General features: G+C 34.9%; 1 protein-coding gene across 1 annotated transcript in view; it reads left to right on the forward strand.

Moving 5' to 3' along the window:
- Positions 1-19,291, forward strand: part of LOC128518716 (collagen alpha-1(XXV) chain) — a 172,005-nt gene extending 152,714 nt beyond the window's left edge. The window contains exons 22-39 of the mRNA XM_053491959.1: positions 776-853; positions 3,284-3,307; positions 5,023-5,067; positions 5,221-5,265; positions 5,407-5,487; positions 6,578-6,640; positions 6,743-6,793; positions 7,127-7,153; positions 7,675-7,755; positions 8,104-8,139; positions 8,686-8,739; positions 11,507-11,560; positions 11,672-11,698; positions 11,832-11,885; positions 14,270-14,356; positions 14,686-14,763; positions 15,897-15,935; positions 16,745-19,291. Coding sequence (XP_053347934.1) covers positions 776-853; positions 3,284-3,307; positions 5,023-5,067; positions 5,221-5,265; positions 5,407-5,487; positions 6,578-6,640; positions 6,743-6,793; positions 7,127-7,153; positions 7,675-7,755; positions 8,104-8,139; positions 8,686-8,739; positions 11,507-11,560; positions 11,672-11,698; positions 11,832-11,885; positions 14,270-14,356; positions 14,686-14,763; positions 15,897-15,935; positions 16,745-16,771 — 951 coding nt within the window. The 3' untranslated portion in view covers positions 16,772-19,291. The remainder of the gene's footprint in view (positions 1-775; positions 854-3,283; positions 3,308-5,022; positions 5,068-5,220; positions 5,266-5,406; positions 5,488-6,577; positions 6,641-6,742; positions 6,794-7,126; positions 7,154-7,674; positions 7,756-8,103; positions 8,140-8,685; positions 8,740-11,506; positions 11,561-11,671; positions 11,699-11,831; positions 11,886-14,269; positions 14,357-14,685; positions 14,764-15,896; positions 15,936-16,744) is intronic.
- The last annotated feature ends 780 nt before the right edge of the window (positions 19,292-20,071 follow it).

Consider the following 20,071-nt stretch of genomic DNA (forward strand, 5'->3'; position numbering starts at 1 on the left):
TTTGTCTATTTAATCAGTTAGTTTGCTCTGCCACCAAATATCCAAATATTCCACAAATGACGGATTTAAAATTCTTCCTGCTACTTTGTATTCAATTTTAGAATATGAGCTAACTTCCAGATTTCAGGGTAGAATGCCAGATACCATTCACTGGATAGTTTGTGCTCTAGAATATATAATCCCTTGTTCCAGTCTCTAAAGGGGTTTGGAATTCTTGTGTTAGATGCTAGTTGGCTTTGTTACTCGTCTTAGCTGAGAACAGAACAACAAGGACAGTTCAGAGGCAATTTTCAATGACTTAGTAGCAATTACTAAGAAGGCAAAGTGCTGTTTGCTAAGCAGCTTTTGAACTGCACCCCAGGTTTTCTTATCCAACAACAGTACCTAAACTCACAAATGCGCATGTGTCTAAATAAGCCATGCTCCAAAATCTAGTGAAGAGCTTTCACATTAAAGTGGAGGTTATTTTAGCAGGGAGAAATAAATTCTGGAATGGGATGTTCAAACAGCAGATGTGGGTGAGATGGTCAGGTTTTCTGAACCTTTTGGTATACATTGCATATGCATTATAAATACAGTAGTTTATTTTGTTTCTTACTTGTACAATTAACCTGAAAGATATATAGAATATGATATATATTTTATATATATGAAAAAAATGGATTAAGGCAAAATGTATCAATTACTATTTAAAAAAATAATCTTTCTGGTTATTTTATCTAAAAAAACTGCTTATATTCCTTAATTATTGCAAAATAAAATGTATGTATTAAAGGGTCCAGCTGGAGAGAAAGGTGACCAGGGCACAACGGAAATAATCGACTACAATGGAAACATCCAAGAAGCACTACAGGTCAGAAGCCACTATTTTTTTTTTCAGTCAGACAAAAAAAATTTTTTTTGGTTTATTTGTTTTCTACTTTGTTGGTGCAACAATCAGCCATATCATTAAGATCACCACCAAGTGAATTTAATTTTATTGATTATCAATTATATACCAGTAAACTTGTGCACACAAGGCCCATCTTCGCCTGTGGAAACCAAAGGTCAGCCCATCTGTTCCCATCCTAAGCAAAAGTCAATGCAGCACAAACCACCGGAAAAAGTCAATACTGGACACGATAGAAAGGCACGAGAATACCCAGTACATCACAGCCTCCCATGTATGGGAGTTCAAGGTTATTCACTTTCCAGATCCCAAGCTGATCCAGCATTGATGGGATAACAAATAAGTCAGATCCACAGATGCCCCACACTCCAGCCCACTGCACCTAAACAAACCACTACTAGCGGCCCAGTGCCAGACACAACAATACACATCCAAATTCTCTGCAAAGCCATTCCCTCAGGTGCCAGAGCCACCTCTGAGGCGCATGGGGAGCCCAAAACCTAGGTGGTTTTAATGTTGACGGTTTTAAAATTGTGGCTGATATCTGTATATTAATAACTTATATGATGTACAGTCATGTACAAGAGTTAGTACACCCTCATTTTAATTATATGTGTATTTGTGTAAAGACATCTAAATGTATAAACAAAAATCATCTAATTCAGCAGTTATTAGTATTAAGGCAACGACAACTTCAAACTTTTTTGACCATGGCATTATTTATTTAACAAAAGTGAAGCCAAAATCAAAAAGAACATTTAGGCAATACTAAGTACTACCTAATGTTTCCATATCCACCATATAGATCCACCTTTTGCAGCACATAACTTAATACCTTAAATAAATTGATGGTATGCTGTTTGACTTTAAACTTGTTTGTTCAGATGCAGTTTTGTGAGAAGTCGTGCTTCTAGGTTCTTTTTAGACAAACCTAGAAGATGCTTTCTCCTGGCAACCCTTACAGACAAACCTCATTTCGTCTTCTTCTAATTGTGCTGCCATCTACTTTACCATTTAACACTACACTGTAAACCCTAAAGTAGTTAAACATATTGAGTACTGTTAACCTAAATAATTACAATTAGTCCTAATTAATAGACCTTTATGAGTATATAGAACTTTTTGGTATTTATGAGTTTGTGGAAATGCCACTTTTCAAGTTAGCTGAACAAATTTGACATTTTAAGTCTGTAAGTACTTAAGTAACAGTAACTGTCACTTTTAAGTTTTACCAACTTAAAATCTTTTAGACTAGCGATTCTGTGTCTGACGTCATCAGGGCAATAGGGCACTGGTGGCTCAGTGGTATGTGTTTTGCCTGCCATGCGAAAGGCCTGGGTTTGATTCCCAACAACTGCATGAAGTGCCTGTCCCAAGACCAGATAAAATGGAAGGGTTACGTCAGGAAGGGCATCTGGCGTAAAACCTGTGCCAAACTTGTGTGAGGCCTGTATTGTCTGCTGTAGCAACCCATTGCTGGGAGCAGCTTATTTATTTGATTTGCAACAACAATAAAAAAATGAGTAGAACAAACTCAAAAACTCACAGTTCCATTTACTTAAAACTGGAAACATCATTACTCAAAAAATTGGGGTAACTGATTACCTCAAATGTTTTGAGTTTTGCCAACTTATTCAGGTTTACAGTGTATCAGTGAGACTTTTAGCATCTGAGATATAGCTCTTTTTTTGTATTTCTTTGAGCATGATCTGGCCTAGGGGCTGGGATTTTTTTTTTTACTGTAGAGCAGTGATTGTTTGTAAATGGTCTTATAACCCTTTCCAGATTGATGTGCAGCAAAATACTCTAAGATTGTTGCTTGTATCTTTCCCTCTGGGCTTTGTCTTAACACACCGGATTGTTCCAGACCAGCACACTGCCAATATTTTTATAATGGTCTGCAAACCAGCTGATGATCATTTAATCAGCAGCCGATGAGAAGCAGCACCTGGTTGCGACTTACCTTCTTAAATCCTGTAGAAGCAGTAAGAGGGTATTTAGTATTTCCCACATATTTTTTTGGGCTAAATAAATAATGAACTGTGATGAAAAGTTATATGTTGTTGTTCATCTAAGGTTGTATTTGCCTAATACTAAGACCTGCTGGATCAGATTTTTTATGATGTTTTTAGACAAAAACATATAGAATTAAAATGTGCGTACTAAGTTTTACACATGACTGTATGTACTTGTCAGTCATTTGTTGTTTAAGGATGATAAGCTACAAAAATATTTGATTTAAAATCCACACCAAAGAAAACCTTTATTGTTAAACTGTTTGCATGCACCAACACATGACATTCAAGCAAGGACGGCAGACTATCTAGTATAGTATTCTTATCGTCTTACTTCACCAAATCTAATCTCTTTTCACTGCCTTCTTTCTGCCTACAGAAGATAACCACTATTACAGTGACGGTAATAAATCTCCGTCTTGTCTGTGTTATAATCAGTGCTGTACTTTGCCCTGCATGGACCCAATTCTGTTCCTATAAATGTTCCTGCTAATGATGTACCTCACCTTGTTGCTAAGTTATGTGTTTTGACTAAAGACATTATTCTAAATGCACTATATCCTTTATAACAAATTTTCTAGTTTACTATCATAATAGGCATGATTTGAAAACTAGACTGACTCTTGAGGAGTACAGATGGTTTAAAAAAAAAAATCAACACAAGGGTTTTGTAATTATAGAGGCAGACATTGAGCTCTAACCCTTACAGGTCGAAAGGAATGACTTTGTCCCATTCATTGTACCTGGTTTGGGAAGTTTATGTTTATCCCAAGGAAGTTAATACCATATAACAATCTTGCATTAATTCTAGATTTGTTTGTACTACCTTTAAAATTATTAGCTAACACTCTGTAGCTACAATGTTTAAGCTTTTTGCTAGAAGACTGAAAATAATATAACTATTGTGGATTATGTACAATAATGCCTGCTGGCATTAAAAATGTTGTTTTACGTGCTAATTTATTTAATATGTAAATGTTTCTAATGTTAATTATGGTACAAAACTTAATTTGATTAAGTAAAATGGTTTATTTCAATGTCTCCACATTCGTTTGGAAGATAGAGGACAAGCCTTTTTGCACATTTTTCTATTTCTTTTATTACCGGCTTATTTACCGCTTAGTTTGTATTGCATTTTGTGGATTTGGAGTTTTTGATGTTTTTGATGTAGTCACAATTAACTATAAGACGTAATGTAACTGGGAAACAGCTTTGTTGCTTTAGTCATATTTTATGCTTGACCTGATTTATAGAATATTTAATGTCACAGGTTATGTGGTTGTATGGCTATAAAGGCTATTATAAGCAATTTAATTGATTATAGTAAATTAGTAAACTATAATCTAATTATAATATATTATTTTCATATTTTGTAACTATTGACTACTTTTACCACACAAATAGAGATCCTTTTTGTGTGTGTGTGTGTGTGTGTGTGTGTGTGTATTTAGGAAATAAATGTCTTGTGAATCAGATATGATATCCCGAGGAGTCACTCATGGGTTAAATTCAGTAAATCAAACTGTTAATTTAATTGGGTGTTCAGGGTAAGAGTAGACATTAGCCAACATGTCATGTGTGTTCATGTATTTCAAAAATATGGAACATACTCACCCTCCATTGCAGAGTAAGGAGCCAGCAGTTTGTGTCCACATGGTCTAAGAAGGAAGGTCATATATTTGATAATTGAGTTTAAGTATCAAGTACAAAACTCATTTTAGCGGTGGCACAGCCTATTACTGTCTGTTAACTTTTTCCTGATGACCAATGCTGCTTTGCCGTTTTCTAAACATTGTTTTTTGTTTGTTTGTTTTTGTAGATCTTAGGTAGTAATTATTTAAAAATGACATGGAGTTGTTTTTTTTACACTGCGGTTTAATAAGAGTGTGAGTTAAAAGTCATTAATTGGTACAAATAAACCAGCTACAATGAATGGAGCTTTGGCATAACAGTATTAGATGCATGCAAGTTATATATGGCTGGCATTCCCAAATGTGTTGGAAATCTTTGTTACTAATTTAATGTATTTCTGTATAATGAAAGATGAAAGCATGATGTACAGCTAATAGTGTGTGTGTGTGTGTGTGTGTGTGTTATTTTTTTTTTTACTTATGTTAGGGTCCCCCTGGACCTCCTGGACCAGTTGGACCACAGGGTATTAAGGTATTAATAGATCAAATGCCAACTAAATACTCTATACATATCAAGTCAACAGGAACATTAGACAAAGCCAACTAATAAACATGATAAAATGTTAAAGAGAAAGGAAACATAAGCTTGATTACTGAACAGAAAAATGCTATACATCCCTAACAGGGTGATCAAGGTCCTCCAGGTCTTCCAGGCCTTGATGGAGAGAGGGTAAGAAAAGAAACATTGGCTGTTTTTCTATTTTATTGAGTATTTGTATTGTGTAAAACAAAATACATGGTATCTTGAAAGTATAAGAATTTCCTTTGGATAATCTTGCTGTTTTACTTTATATTTATACACTATTCTCAGGGTCACAAGGGTTCAAAAGGAGACATGGGAATGCCAGGAATGGCTGGTGATAAAGGCTCTGTAGGATTGCCCGGGCTACCAGTAAGTGTCACAAATTTTTTAAATATATACAAGTAGTCCCCAACTTACGAACATTTGAGTTACGAATTTCCACAGATACAAATAGACCGCGGGTCTACGAACATTTCGTAGAAAGTCGCAGGAGTAATTAAAAAATATACACTAAAGTACAGCAATACCAGTATTCTAATATTTACAATTACAGTATATACAATATTTTCCGTGTTTAAGTAAATGTATAAAAAGTCTGGTATATTATGTGTGTGTGCATGAAGGGGTACGGGAGAAATAAATCGGCCTCACCGGTTTCAATGAATCAGTCTGGGATCACGATGATAGAAAATGGCTGTCCCGATAGAGAACAATAAAAAAAGAATAAAAACAAAACAGAGTTCAGAGTCAAAGAAAGGAGAAAACAGTTGATTGAATGGTGGATTCCCCTCACGAATTAAAGGTGCAGGGACAACAATGTTATATTTCACAAACCAGTAAAACCATGCATTGCGAGTAATTTAGTTTGGAGTCTAAGTAAAGTCAACATCCATGCAATTGTGTATGTGTGTGTGTGTGTGTGCATCTGTGTGTGAAAGTTGTCCTACTCAATAACCCCACCCCCCTCCTTCTCCTCCTCCTCCTCTCCTGTCAAGGAGATTCTTTACTGTATTCTTTACTGTAAAATGCAGTGCTATTCGTTTTGTTTTTCTTTATATGTTCTTTTTTATATGAGTATTTTAGGTAGTGTCACAAATCATTGGAGTTTCTTTTATTTCTTATTCTCCTCGTGATTTAAGGGCACAAAGACAAAATTATACTGTGAGATTAATTTCCTTAGGCACAGTTATGGTTTTTGGCTGCATGATTCCAATGTTGGGAAAGAGGACAAGGTTGAGTCAAGGAGATCAGCATGCTTTATATTGTATTTTTATGACAAAGGTGTATAAGACTCACTTTGTCGGACTTACAAACAAATCCAACTTATGAACATGTCCTTTAAATGGAAATTGTATGTACTGTACTGTATACTACCTCACCATACATGCATGAGATTCAGTACCAGAAAGTACTGGTTGAATAAAGATTTATACTGAGTATTACGATAATGTGTATACAGGGTTTCAATGGGCAGAAAGGAGAAAAAGGTGATTCTGGCCTGCCTGGACCTCAAGGACCATTTGTAAGTTTAACATACATTTGGGACACAAGGCAGGAAAATATGACTGTATAATATATGTATCATTTATAGCTTTTTTTTACTTCATATTTCTCATATGAACAGATTATCGGCCCTCCTGGGCCACTTGGTCCACATGGTCCTCCTGGTCCAATGGTAAGTCTGTATGGTCACGGTTATTAAAATATAACAATGATCACATCTTGATACAGCGTTTTTTTTTTCATGTAATTTAATAATATAAATGAACATATTACACATTTAAGCAATAGCTGGACATAGCCTATATAAGAAATACTTTTGCTATATACTGTACGGTATATTAAGAAAATATAATCTTTGGCAGATTTGTCATGTTTGTTAGCTTATGATTAAAACATTCATAATTTTCTAACTGTAAGAGGCAAAATATATAAACAAAAATATTTTGTAATCTTTAGATTTCAAAACTTAACAAAGTTTATTCATCTGATTGCTGGTGCTTTTCAGGGACCACATGGATTTCCTGGACAGAAGGTAAGTTAACCAAAAACGTATATATAATTATACAAACATTCATAACCAATCAATAAATCCACAAAATACATATGGAAAATTGCAAGAATAATTTTTTTGCATTTTAAAAAGACTGACTTTTTCCCTAGTGTAGATTTTACATATTGATATTAGGTAATTTTACTAAAACAAATTAAGTTTATTTAATATGATTTTTTCTTCAAATTAAATATTTTACCAGCAGGATGTTATTATGAATATGTTTATACATTAATAATTTTTAGGGTGTGGAATGTTGACAACATTCTTCTTCTTTAAAAAAAATAAAATACGCACAAACAACTCAATAAGGTTAAGGGCTTTGCTTAAGGACCCAACATGGGATATTTGTAACTCATAACCTTTCCTTCACTAACAGAGAACTATAACTACTAAACTAGTTAGTATCATACCACTCATCCCTATCACAACTGGAGCTAAGTAACCGCTTTAGATCATACTGTCATTCCCTGAACCAAGCTCTGCTGCTTTTCTGGATTTAGGGGGAAGCAGGTCTGCCGGGTTTAAAGGGAGCACGTGGGGAGCCCGGACATAAGGGTGACCGTGGACCCCTGGGCCTCCCTGTGAGTAGCCATCCAAAGCTACTGTATGCATGCTGTCAAATTGATGCTTAAATGTAATGCCTGCAGCCTTTTACAAAACACCTCACAAAACATTTCCTCCATTTTTTCTATTCTCTTCTTACTTTCAATGTCTGTACAAGGCTCATGTGCCTCTTTGGTTTTTTCTCATGTCCAACTTTGCCTGCCCTTCCCTGCCTGTCCTCCTTCTGTGCTAGTGTCTTATCTGGAAACTATTCTTTCCACTCTGTGTTAACAACTCAGTTGACAGTTTTTGGCCACCTCATCATGTACTGTTCATCATGTACTAATCCCTGTCTTCATGTCACTCATACCTCCACAAACTCACAGGGAGCGGCTGGCTTGGATGGCAAGCCGGGATTAAGGGTGAGTCTCACGTGAACAAACTTCATCCCCCAGCTGCCTTCTCCTTGTAGGATTCAAAAAGACAAACTGGACAACAAATATTAAAAAAAATATATGTTTAAGGGGGAAATTAGAGTATCAGTGTTTACAATATTTCAGCACTCGCATATTCATACACACACACATACACACACACGCACACACACACACACACACACACACACACACACACACACACACACACACACACACATTTTTCTCTTAATAAAAGGCCACATGAGATCCCTGTCTGTCTGCTGATGAATGTAAAATTAACACGTCATCTATTAACATATTGCCATTTGTCATTATAAGTTTGTTTTTTGGGGTTGACTTCTGCATGGAAATACTAGAGCAATGGTGAATTAGCAAGCACATGCCAAGCAAACACATTCAAAAGCATGATTAACCACAGCAAGATTTTTAAGTCATTACAGAAATTTCTTTAAAATTTTGCTCACATTTTGGGATGTTTTCATTGATTATAGATGGGGAGAAAATCAGTGAACTCCATATGTTTGTTTGTAGGGTACAGATGGCCCAGTTGGTGCTCCTGGTCCTGCTGGCCCTAAAGGAGACAGAGTAAGTTTAATGAGACTACATGTCCTGGTACAGAGGGCATATTTAAATTGCAATGATTGGTCCAACATTGTAATATGTTCATTACTTAGCTATTAATCTCCTTTCAACACTGACAAAAAGTTTGACTTTACTGGATATATAGAATATGCAATAGCATTTTAATTAAAAATTCTTGTCACTTGGTGTGGCGAGTGTGAGAGTCATATTACTTAATCCTATGTAAATGATTTAACAAGCCAATTAGATTTTTCCCCTAACATGACCTGGTATATAAAGATCCTTGGCTTGTTGCTCAGCTCTGCTTTTCTTTCCTGGGGCATGGCTCAGCAGTAGCTCATTTACATTCACAAAAAAAAAAAAATTAAGATTTATACTCATTATATCTCCAACTATATATGTTTGCATGTCAGTACCTGAAAAAAAAATGCTGGTAGCATTTTATCTATATATATATATATAAAAAAAAAACTATTTTTAATTGGCAGATTCCCACACACCCTAAAAAATACTGGGTTAAAAACAACCCAGTCTGGGTTGTTTTTAACCCAGCTGCTGGGTAAATATTGGACTAACTACATGCTGGGTTAATTTAACCCAGCAAGATGGGTTAAATATTCAACCCAAATGCTAGGTCAAATTTAACTATAATGCTGGGTTAATTTAACCCAGCAAAATGGGTTATTTGTTTACAGTGAATCTGTAAAAAACCCATGTCTATTAAACAGTTAAATTACTTTGATATACTGGTATATTACAAAAAAACTTCCAAGTTTTGCAAACCATACATATATGCAATAAACAACATCCTATTAAATGTGCTTAGAAAAAAACATTTATTTTTCAAAAGAACAAGAACAGATAATCAACAGCATATATTGACATGCATATATTGATATGAATCATTACTATACTATTACTTACAAGGGCAGAATGGAGTAACTGCACAGATAGGCTAAGGCAGCTTCTACAGAGCAGGGTCTCTCTGTGACTTCAGATATCTTTTCTGCAAAACAGAACTATCCAGTCCTGGCCTCATTTTTAACATACAAACACTGTCTATGACTTTTCAGGTAGGCCTCGCTATTTCATAGCAACATTACAAAAAGTTCTATACAGGAGCACACTGCTTTGGATAGTTACTGTCAAAAATATATAAGCACACATCAACCGCTCCAAGTAGTGTGCATTGCTCCAGAGCCTGTCCCACCAGAATGACAAATTCCTGAGAGCAGTGCTGGTCATTATCTCCCAAGGTCAGGATGTAGGGGTATGGGCTAGACACTTCAGCCTACTGGAGGTGTTCCATCATGTTGGTCTCAACCTTAGAAAGAAAAAAAATGAAAAAGTAAAAATTTTGTTGAATAGCAAAGATTAAATTGAATAAGACTATTAATTTAGTGTGTAATAGGATTGATACTAAATAAAAAAATGACAAAGCTGTCCATTAAGATAGGGTATAGGTAACCTGAAACAAAAACATGGAGACAGCTACTACCAAAAATAAAACAGCAAAATAAGCATGGCTTTTAGGACACAGCACTTTATGTCAGACTAGTTGATCTTGTGGTCTGCATTGGTTTTAAGCTAATTACCGAAAAAAATTTCATAGCTGGTGTCATACTGGTGCATTACAATCACCAAAATATTAATACTTCCATCTAGTAGTTACCTGTTCAGCTTACATGCAATTACTGGTGATACATTTGCATACTTGCCAAAGGGGGAAAGGTGTAATGTATTGTTATAACTCGGGAGGAACGTGGGAGAAATTTGACCGCGGAGTAAATTACTAGATAGTGAAAAACGAGAGGTTAGCAGGTGTGCATATTTTTGAGAAGATCAGTGTTTTGTAACACCCCAGCATTTTATTGTCTCAAGCAGTGAGATTTATAAAGTTATAATGTTAATGTGTTTGCTAACACTAGCAACCTAACTAAATGTCTGCGTCATGCTAGCACTACAGTTAACAGTTTAGCGTTCATTCATCACTTCACCATCTTTGTACACCCTGCAAACATTCTACAAAGAAAGCTAAAAAGCTCAGACATCCTGGGGGGGATAGCTTATTGGCCAGTTCTCTTATAACACTGAACAAAGTCTACCTGAGACTACTGACTCTATTATATTACTGGTTCTACTGTTCTTACTGCTATTGGTTACTGCTCTTTTTTGCGTTAAATAAATGAAGGCATCTGTCTGTTACAGCATTTCTTTAGAAGTGTCCTTACAGATGCAGTGTACAGTTTATGCATTATTTGTGAGGAATATCAGTCCACCTTGGGCCACTCAGCTTGATAAAAAAGGCTAGAGAATGAGCTTGAAATAGAAGGGAACTTCCATTGGCTGCAAATGTTAGAACACAGGCATTCTCAACAGTGTTGCTAATTAGTACATAGCAAGAAAATAAGAGATTTAATTACATGAAAATTAATTACAGGTACTACTTAAGAGAAACTGCCCCGCTGGTTCTAATCTCAGCTGTAGAACTACGATTACATACATGAACTTACATCCGATTTAAGCACAAAGATCTCAAAATAGGATAAGGCAAATTTAAGCTTTCACGAAGTAAAAACATGTAGAAACATAGTTAAAGTAGTAGAAACATGATTGATTCTAGTTATTTGTTTTTATGACATTTGCTTAATTTTATTCATATGCACATGTTGAGATAAAACCTTTTGTCGTAGTTATAGAATCAATAAAAAAACAACAACAATGTAGTCATTTTTCCAAGAAAAATAAATTGTACATTTTCTTGTCACAGGGTGAGAAAGGTGTTACAGGTGAACCTGGACCAAGAGGACCCTATGGATTACCTGTAAGTCCGTTTCAGTATAAAAATCCTGACACCAGTATTGGCACTACTATATAAAAAAGCATAAAGTAAACTCATAAAGGAATATTTTAATTTAAAACTTTTTCCCCCCAGGGTGCTGCTGGGACACCTGGCCTGGATGTGAGTTGATGGTCTACATTACTGCAAAAACATTTGTTGATGTTTCTTTGGTTTCATAGCAGCATTTTCTCGCTCAAGCCCTCAGGAGTTAGGCCTCAAGGCATATGTAATTATTTGAAGTTGTATTTTGCAGGGGTTACCAGGATTAAGGGGAGAGAAGGGCGACGTGGGGGAAAGAGGAGAAAAGGTGACCATGACATAGATGAATGTGCTCAGGGAATCTTTAAGAAAACCTTAATCAGAAGATCTGGTGTCAATGGACCATGAAAGCTTATCTACGGGACAGGACTGCAAATTGCTAATGATATTACAATTTGCCTTAAGTCTTTATAGATTTTAATAATTGTTATGTATTTATTGCAATATAATTGCTCTTATCTGCCATACGCTCTACATAGACATTAAATATTTAATGTAATGCACCGCTTTATCCCTATTTAGAAGCATGCTCTTAATACATTTATTTATCTTCAGTGGCCATTTTTGTCCAAGATCCAAGATCTATACCAAGGCACACTGGGAATGAGGCAGGAATACACCCTGGAAGTAACATCTAATAATTCCTGAATTCCAGGGCACCATGCACACACATTCACACATAAGGGAAATTTTCCACTTTTTGATATTTTTATTTTTGCACAGTGGGAGAGGAAATTGGACTACCCGGAGAGCATGCTTAAAGTTAATTAAAATATACTTGATAATAAAATTTTACCATTCAACATTCCATTTTCACATCATTTTATCACCACATAATCCTATAAACTAACTTAAGAAAGAGCAAAATCCTGTGTTTTAATTAGATGAAATATAGTCCTAAACCAACATAAATATTTCAGTGATAGTCCATTGACAGCAGGAATAGCTACTGAATTTTAATTCTGCATTTCCTATAGTTTGTTTTCTCATTTCTCTCATGCATGCGTATCATTTCACTGCTAAACTACTTGTATCTAACTCAGCTTTTTATCATCTGACTGACAATGGGAAACTGTATATTTAAATGTCATGGAATGTGCTAGACATAATTTACCAACAAAAATAAGCAACAAATATAATGTATATATTTTGTTAAAAAGTGTAATAAAAAAGTGTCAGAGTTTATACAGTAGTAAAGTCTATTACCGGTGGCAAAAGAGTTTCCTGGCAGTACAATATAAAAGAGTTTTTGCATTAATTTAAAAAGACATATATGTAAACTTAAATATGTAATTTTATGTAAACTGATAAAATTATTATAATTTATTTGAAAAAATTTCATATACTTCAATAACTACAATTATGAAAGATGGTAATAGCTTTTGATAACATATGAAGGACTTATCTCTGCAAGAAATAGTGCCTTAAAAACAAATTTATTACTATTTATTATTATTATTTATTATTATTTTTATAAAAAAAAATTTTACTACAGTCTGATTCCATGACATAATGGGTAGATAGGGACATTTTAATAACTGCCGGTGGTGTATGATTATAAAGAATGTTACCTTGTTTATATGCAGCCAATCAATTTTAAGAAAACTGTATCCCTTCCTTGTAGACAGTTGCACATAGTACTGTAAATGTGCACTCACCGTCCACTTTATTAGAGAAACTAAAGAGCAAAAATCCAGAGTTTTAGTTAATGCTTACATCAAAGATCAGAATGAAGTAAATAGAAAAGCTGAGAGCATTTTTTTATTTAACTTTAATTTTGCATGATTGTTGGTACAAGAAATGCTGGTTTGAACGTTTCAGAAACTTCTGATCTTCTACAGTAGGATTCTCACATCCAAAAAAATATATATAAATTGAGTGACAATGAGAGAGGTCAGAGCAAAATGGCCAGATTGGTTTGGCATGACAATGTTCCTAATAAAGTGGATGGTAAGCATATATGACATACAAAATTTCTTTATGAATTGCTTTACCTTCACAAGCATGAAATAAATGACTCCTCATATTAATCTTTCATTCATCAAGTCATATAATTTAGACCAAAACATCAAAACAAATCCATTCATCATCATCATCATCATCCCAATCAACTTTTACTTAGTATATAATCTTAAACAGGTTATTGTTAATGTTCGTTTAGATAATATTAGATTGTTTGTTTTTATTTTTATGGCATGAAAGCACATAAACTCATGGGAGAAAGGGATACAGTTTTTTTGCTGTATGATTTAATGTGTAGATAAGATATGCTTTTTTTGGGATCTGGGATGTCTTCTCCACACTTTCCCTTCCCTTGTGGCCTCCAGAACTGATAATTCCTTCTCCATTCCCCTGCAGATGTAGCCTCCCCGGTTTCTCTTTTCTGATCCTATCCCTATCTAATGTTCTTTGATTCATTGGATCATAGCTTTACCCTTACTTACATAAAACTCCTTTTTAACTAAACTAATGCAGACCAATTGTTTGTGGGTTTGCAGGTTTACCTCTATTTTCCCCATCACTGTTACGTCTTCTTCTACAATATATTTAGTTCTTGCAAGCACATTAATAGCACTTGCATATATAAAGATATACACAGAAAATGCATTGTAATAAAAATTTCTCCAGCTGATCACACCATTATGTCCACAGGGGGAGAAGGGAAAGAAGGGCAAAAAAGGGCCTAAGGGGGAGAAAGGAGAACAGGGTGCCCCCGGATTAGATGCACCCTGCCCATTGGTATGTGCAAGCTGAGGGCTGGAAAACCTCCACGTGACCTAAGGCACCTAAATCCCTCAGAGAGGAGTGATTCTTTGCACAGTCTGGCAACCCAAAATCCCTAAGTGGTGTGCGCTAAAACTACTAGTCGTTTCTAGTTTTTTTTTTAATTCTTTTTCAGAGTCTGGCCTACAGTCTGTTCATCAGCACACTGTAAAAGGGTAAAAGTGGTTGCCAGCCAGTGCCAGGCCACTCCTCTCTGCCCTGTGCCGTGCCCTCACAACGAGAGGCCGGAAGGGCGCCTGCAGCCTTATCCCAGTAACACTCCCAGTTCCGTTTCTATGACACAGGGTTTCCGGGGTCTTAAGGGTGAAAAGGGCGAGCCAGGCCAGCCTGGGCTTGATGGGCTGGATGCCCCGTGCCAATTGGTACAGTATCCTCTTTTCCTATCCTTTCCTGTGCATGCTACCATTTCGTGTCCCCACTATGGCATGGATCCCACATGCATCCATGTAATGTCAAAGCTGTCAGCTTCTTCTTTAAAAAAATTTAAGTTACTCTGTTACTCATCCCATTGCTGCATACCATGCATGTGCTACTTATCACATGATTAACTGAGCTTTAATTTGCTTTATTTTGTGCATTGCATTCCTAATGTAGTAGTGCATCATTTAGTTAGTGATCTTTCTGCTTCCCAATAACAGAACCTGCAAGCGAACCTGATGTACCCAACATTATACTTATTTACACTGCCAGAGGCAATTTCCTAAACATCCTTAACATTAGCCTTTGTAACTTACCTTTGGATTAGGATGCTTACCCTCTCACTTTGAATAAATCTGTCAATTCCTTGCAGCAAAATATAGGACATTTTAGACTCTGTAACCAACACTGACTAACCTGTGCCCCATAACGTAAAACTACATGACTTTCATTGCAGTATCAGCATGGGTCTACTCTTCATATTCCTACTTATCTTCTACCTGTTCCAGTTGGGCACAGCAAAAATAAGGATATATTCAGCCTTTGGCTCCTCCTGCACCATTTAAAAGTTTTGACTCCTTTGTAAACCCTAATATAGTTGTTATTATTATTATTATTATTATTATTATTATTATTATTATTATTATTATTATTACTGCTATTATTATTATTGTTAAATGGACTAATGGATTCCTTGTGTCGTCTACTGTACATCCACTTTATTGCCAAATGTTTATTTTGCCTCAATTTGGGTTTCCATTATTCCATTATTGCATTATTGCATGTCTTTTTTTTTAAATACTATGGGTGCATATACAATAGATTACCTTTGACAGACTTGTGATAGAATGTGTCCAACCTACTGGTTTTCATGAACTGTTCATTTATATATGTGTGAAAATTACATCTTATGTTTTTTATTGCATGTAACAGTTTACCAGGGAAAAAAATGTAATAGTTTTGGAAAGCTCGAAAGTAAATAGAAATTAATATTGTGGAAGATCATTGACAAACTTAAAAATGCACCAACTGTTTTAATTTCTTAACAATTTTAACTTTCTTAACCTTTCAACTATAGGGGCCAGATGGATTACCAATGCCTGGCTGCTGGCAAAAGGTAAGTATCGAAACTCCATAGTTTATATAATACTTAGTTAAAATCTAATATCTTAGTTAAATGTAATATTAAAGTTTGTATGCTTCGCTGTTCATGTAAAACTGCATGGGGTTTAAAATGCCTATCCTTAGTAACAATGTTTGATGTTAACTCTGACCCATTGACTGTGTCTCATATCTTACAATATGCCTTTCTGTGATTCTCTTACAGTGAACAGTCTAACTCAAACCGCATGGAATCTGTAAATAATGCTTCATTATTGTATTTATAGTTTGTATTTTTAATTGTAAAGAAAAATATAAATGGATCTTAATATAAATATGTGTGTGTGTACACTGTGGGGTAAAAGCAAAAAGAGTTTCACCACACCCAGTCGCTTCAACTCACACTTGTGTTGTCATGGCGGTGTGTGTCACATTCACATAAGCATTGTGGAGATCACATCGTGTGTGACCCACCAAGAGACTCTTGAACACAAGGACAGGTTTGCATGGTCCTTGGGATAAGTGTGGATACAGAAATGGACTAATGAGATTTAAGGAAAAGGTGGAAGAGAAAGCGGTGGCAATGGGAAGATCAGGACTTGCTCTCAATCTAAATATCTAAATATCATCCCATCATGTCGTACTACCAGCTGAAAAGACTAAAGACTGTCCACACAACCTAAAATAAGCATGCAGTGTACATGTTACATTGTGCTGTGATCAATATGCTATGGCTTCTGCAGAGCACTAACCAGCTGTTCTTACCTTGTCTAATAAGAAATCTTTGGCCCTGAGGTTTAATTTAATTTTTGTCATCTTCTCAAGGGAGTCACCCCCTGGCTGGTAGCCTGAGAGAGTCTTTTAAGTGAAGGTAGAATGAGATTGTTGCTTTCCTTTCTTGTAAAGAGGTCAGTTCTTCACCACTCAGGATTTCACTCCCTGAATACAGTGACTTATTGAAATGATCAGCGAGCCGTAATCACAGGATGAGTGGAAGAAAGAGGCTGAACTGCTTCATCGAATCCTGGGTCAGATGGCAAATCAGAAACTCCAGCCTAAGTGCCCTTTATTGGAGCGGGTGTGTGCAAAAGGATGGAGATTTCCAACACCTGTACCATCATCAGGAATGGCATCTCTGTATTCCTCTGGAACAAGACACTTGATTGTGTCAATTGTGGGATCTACGGAGGATGTTATTCAGTTATTGTCATTCCCTTGTTGTAACGGTTTACTTTGTGTTTCGAAAAATGTTTCACATAGAATTAATTCCAAAATATATAATATTGCAGCTGATGCAAAACTTAAACTAAAGGTACATTGCAAACAGTTGATAACATAAATACTGGTTTATTTTTCTTGGTATTGTTTTTATGGGTTTCATTTAACTGACATTTCTGCATGTCAAATTAAAGTGTCCATTGATATTGAAAACATTGACATCTTTTTGGTAGTGCATGTTTTATTCTGAGGCTAGCAGTTCTGTTAGTCATTGCAACACACACCATTTAAGATATATTAAGGATTTTTTTGTGCGTTTTTTTTTCACATTGTTTGAAATTTAATTTACACAAATAACGTACACATAGTTACAAATCCTGTCCAAGTTTCAGCAAACACAAGGGGCAGCACTGACTTATTATTTTTTTATTCTTTAAATCTTTATTAACGTTATCTGCTACCAGTGCTATAACATTCCAGAGCTGTTGGAAAGTTCCTGAGACACACAGCCCTGCAGTCCTGTGGCACTGAATTAGCCATGTGATGCCAGTCATAAATACACTTAAGCTGCACTGTGTTTGATGGAGCAATTGCCGTTGACTGAGTATGTAACTGCATTTTGTGTGTATTTGTATATACAGTTTATAATCAAGCTAACTGAAACATTTGCATTATTCTTTAAACATTTCAGTAATGCAGTGTTTGTTTTATTTAATACTTAAGCATATTGCTGGAAAACAGAGGCATTCCTTGTAACATGAGGTAGCTTTGAAGGTCTTTTTGCCTTTCAGTATTATTCATGTATTGTGAAGTTCTGCACTGAAATGCAAGACAATATAAATGGATGTAATGCCTCATTATGCTTCAAAACTTCACTTGTTTGAATCTTGAGGAGCATTCTTTAATATGGATGCGTTACGCCATGCTGCAACACAGTTTATGTTGGACTGCATATTTTCAGTCATGTTAGTCACTTTTTTGTCATTATTCATTCTTTAAATAAAAAAAAGGATCAATAAATAAGAATATACCACATGCAGTATTTACAGGCTGTATGTAATATAGTCCCACATCCTTTCTCATAATTATTGTTAATTGAATGTAGAATAAATATATGTATAATAGACTCTGTGTGCAGTTAAATATTTTCTCATTAGACAAAAAGTGCAATTTATACTTTTCTTGTACAGTATGTATTGATTTGTAAACCATATTCAGTTTAAGAACACAAATGTCAGTTACACCCATTTTGATTTCTATTGTAAGTTATAAGAGTATATTTTAATAATTTTTACTTTGGCACTGGTAATTCCATTGTTTTTCAAGCCTATTGTGTGGATGAGAAGAAGGCCCAATGTTAAGCCAGTCATATTTTTTTTCATTTCTATATTTTATATTTCAGATATGACACATGCTTTTATTGAGCTGTCATGTTCCACATCATTTTGTGAGCACGAGAGCCAATGTTGTCTTCTGTTAACTTTTTTTTCTTTTAATATTTGCAAAAAACACTTTTTATACATTTCAACATTGGTGCTTTTTAAATCCATACAGTTTGTTGTTATTGTTGTTTATTTACTTGGTGTCATCATGTTTTGAAAATTCCACTTTACATAAACAGTTATTTTTTTATTTGCATTTTTGTTTGTCTAGTTTGTTTTTTCTAGTACTTTCTCCATTATTTTGCTTACTTTTTTTCCAGAAAGTACTTGACAATAATTTAAATGATTGTTTCCTTTCTTTTTTATTTTGTGATTCTTTAATGTTTCTTTTAAATATGAAAAACACATCTGGATAGAATAACGTTTTTGATGCATTGATTAGTTTCTTGTAAATAACACATTTGGCATTGGGTCTAAGATTTTTTGGCCTATTAGGATAATCAAACTTTAGAGACATAAATCAGTTCTACTTGCAGGACCACCTTCTACCTACAGATGTTTGGATAGACATTGCAAGCAAACTCTCTCTCTCTCTCTCTCTCTGTTTCTTTATTTTTATTGACTTTTATTCATTTTATAATTTAGGAAAGGAAAAAATGTTAATGGTCTAATTTCTTTAATTGACCTATATTGTTGATGAGTGCCCATAAAAGGCTTTTAAGTACGTTTTATGTGACAGTGCTGTTGAGCCAAATAAACTCCTCCAAATATCTGCTGGAGTGTTTTTGATTTTTTTGGAGGGTTGGAAAAGACTTTAAAATTGATCATAAAAGTGTTATGGAGTGACTTTTGTTTTAAAAACTATTTTTAAAGAATTATGACAATACACAGTAGACTGACCAAATGTGACCCTTGGGTGTGTTGCGATCATACACACCATCATAGCACTATGCACTTAAATTCCCCAATGCAATGGATTGCCCCCTGTATTATGTCTGTCAAATATTATATTACAAAATAACTTAATTCATTTATTTAGCAATATATCACTCACTCACTCATTAATAAACTATACTGCTTTATTAAGTTTTTAGAGTCGCTGGGATCCTGGAGCCTATCCCAGGAGACTTAGGCTGGGTACACCCTGGACAGGGTTTAGCAATGTATATTATAATCAAATATTATATTACTATTATAATGAGCCTTAGTCATAGCTATCAAGACCATTAATGAAAAAATGGGATATAATACTTCTTACTGAGTACATTTATCTTGTTATGTAATACAAAATCTTTTAACTAAATAAATATTGTAAATTTAGATGTTAATCATTATGTAGAAATCTTTATATATTAACTATGATCTAAAAAAACTGTTATAAAAGAAACAATATAAAAAGATACATGTTGAAAACCAATTGTGTGAACACAAAGTGATTTTAAAAATGCATTTAATATACCTATACCTATAGGTATGTTTCATAAAATGCCAATACTTTATTTCACGAAAGCGGTAGTATAGTAATAGCACTGTCGTATTGTATAAAAGTTTA

Source organism: Clarias gariepinus, chromosome 1 (genome assembly GCF_024256425.1).
Source record: "Clarias gariepinus isolate MV-2021 ecotype Netherlands chromosome 1, CGAR_prim_01v2, whole genome shotgun sequence".
In the NCBI taxonomy this organism is placed as follows: Eukaryota; Metazoa; Chordata; class Actinopteri; order Siluriformes; family Clariidae; genus Clarias; species Clarias gariepinus.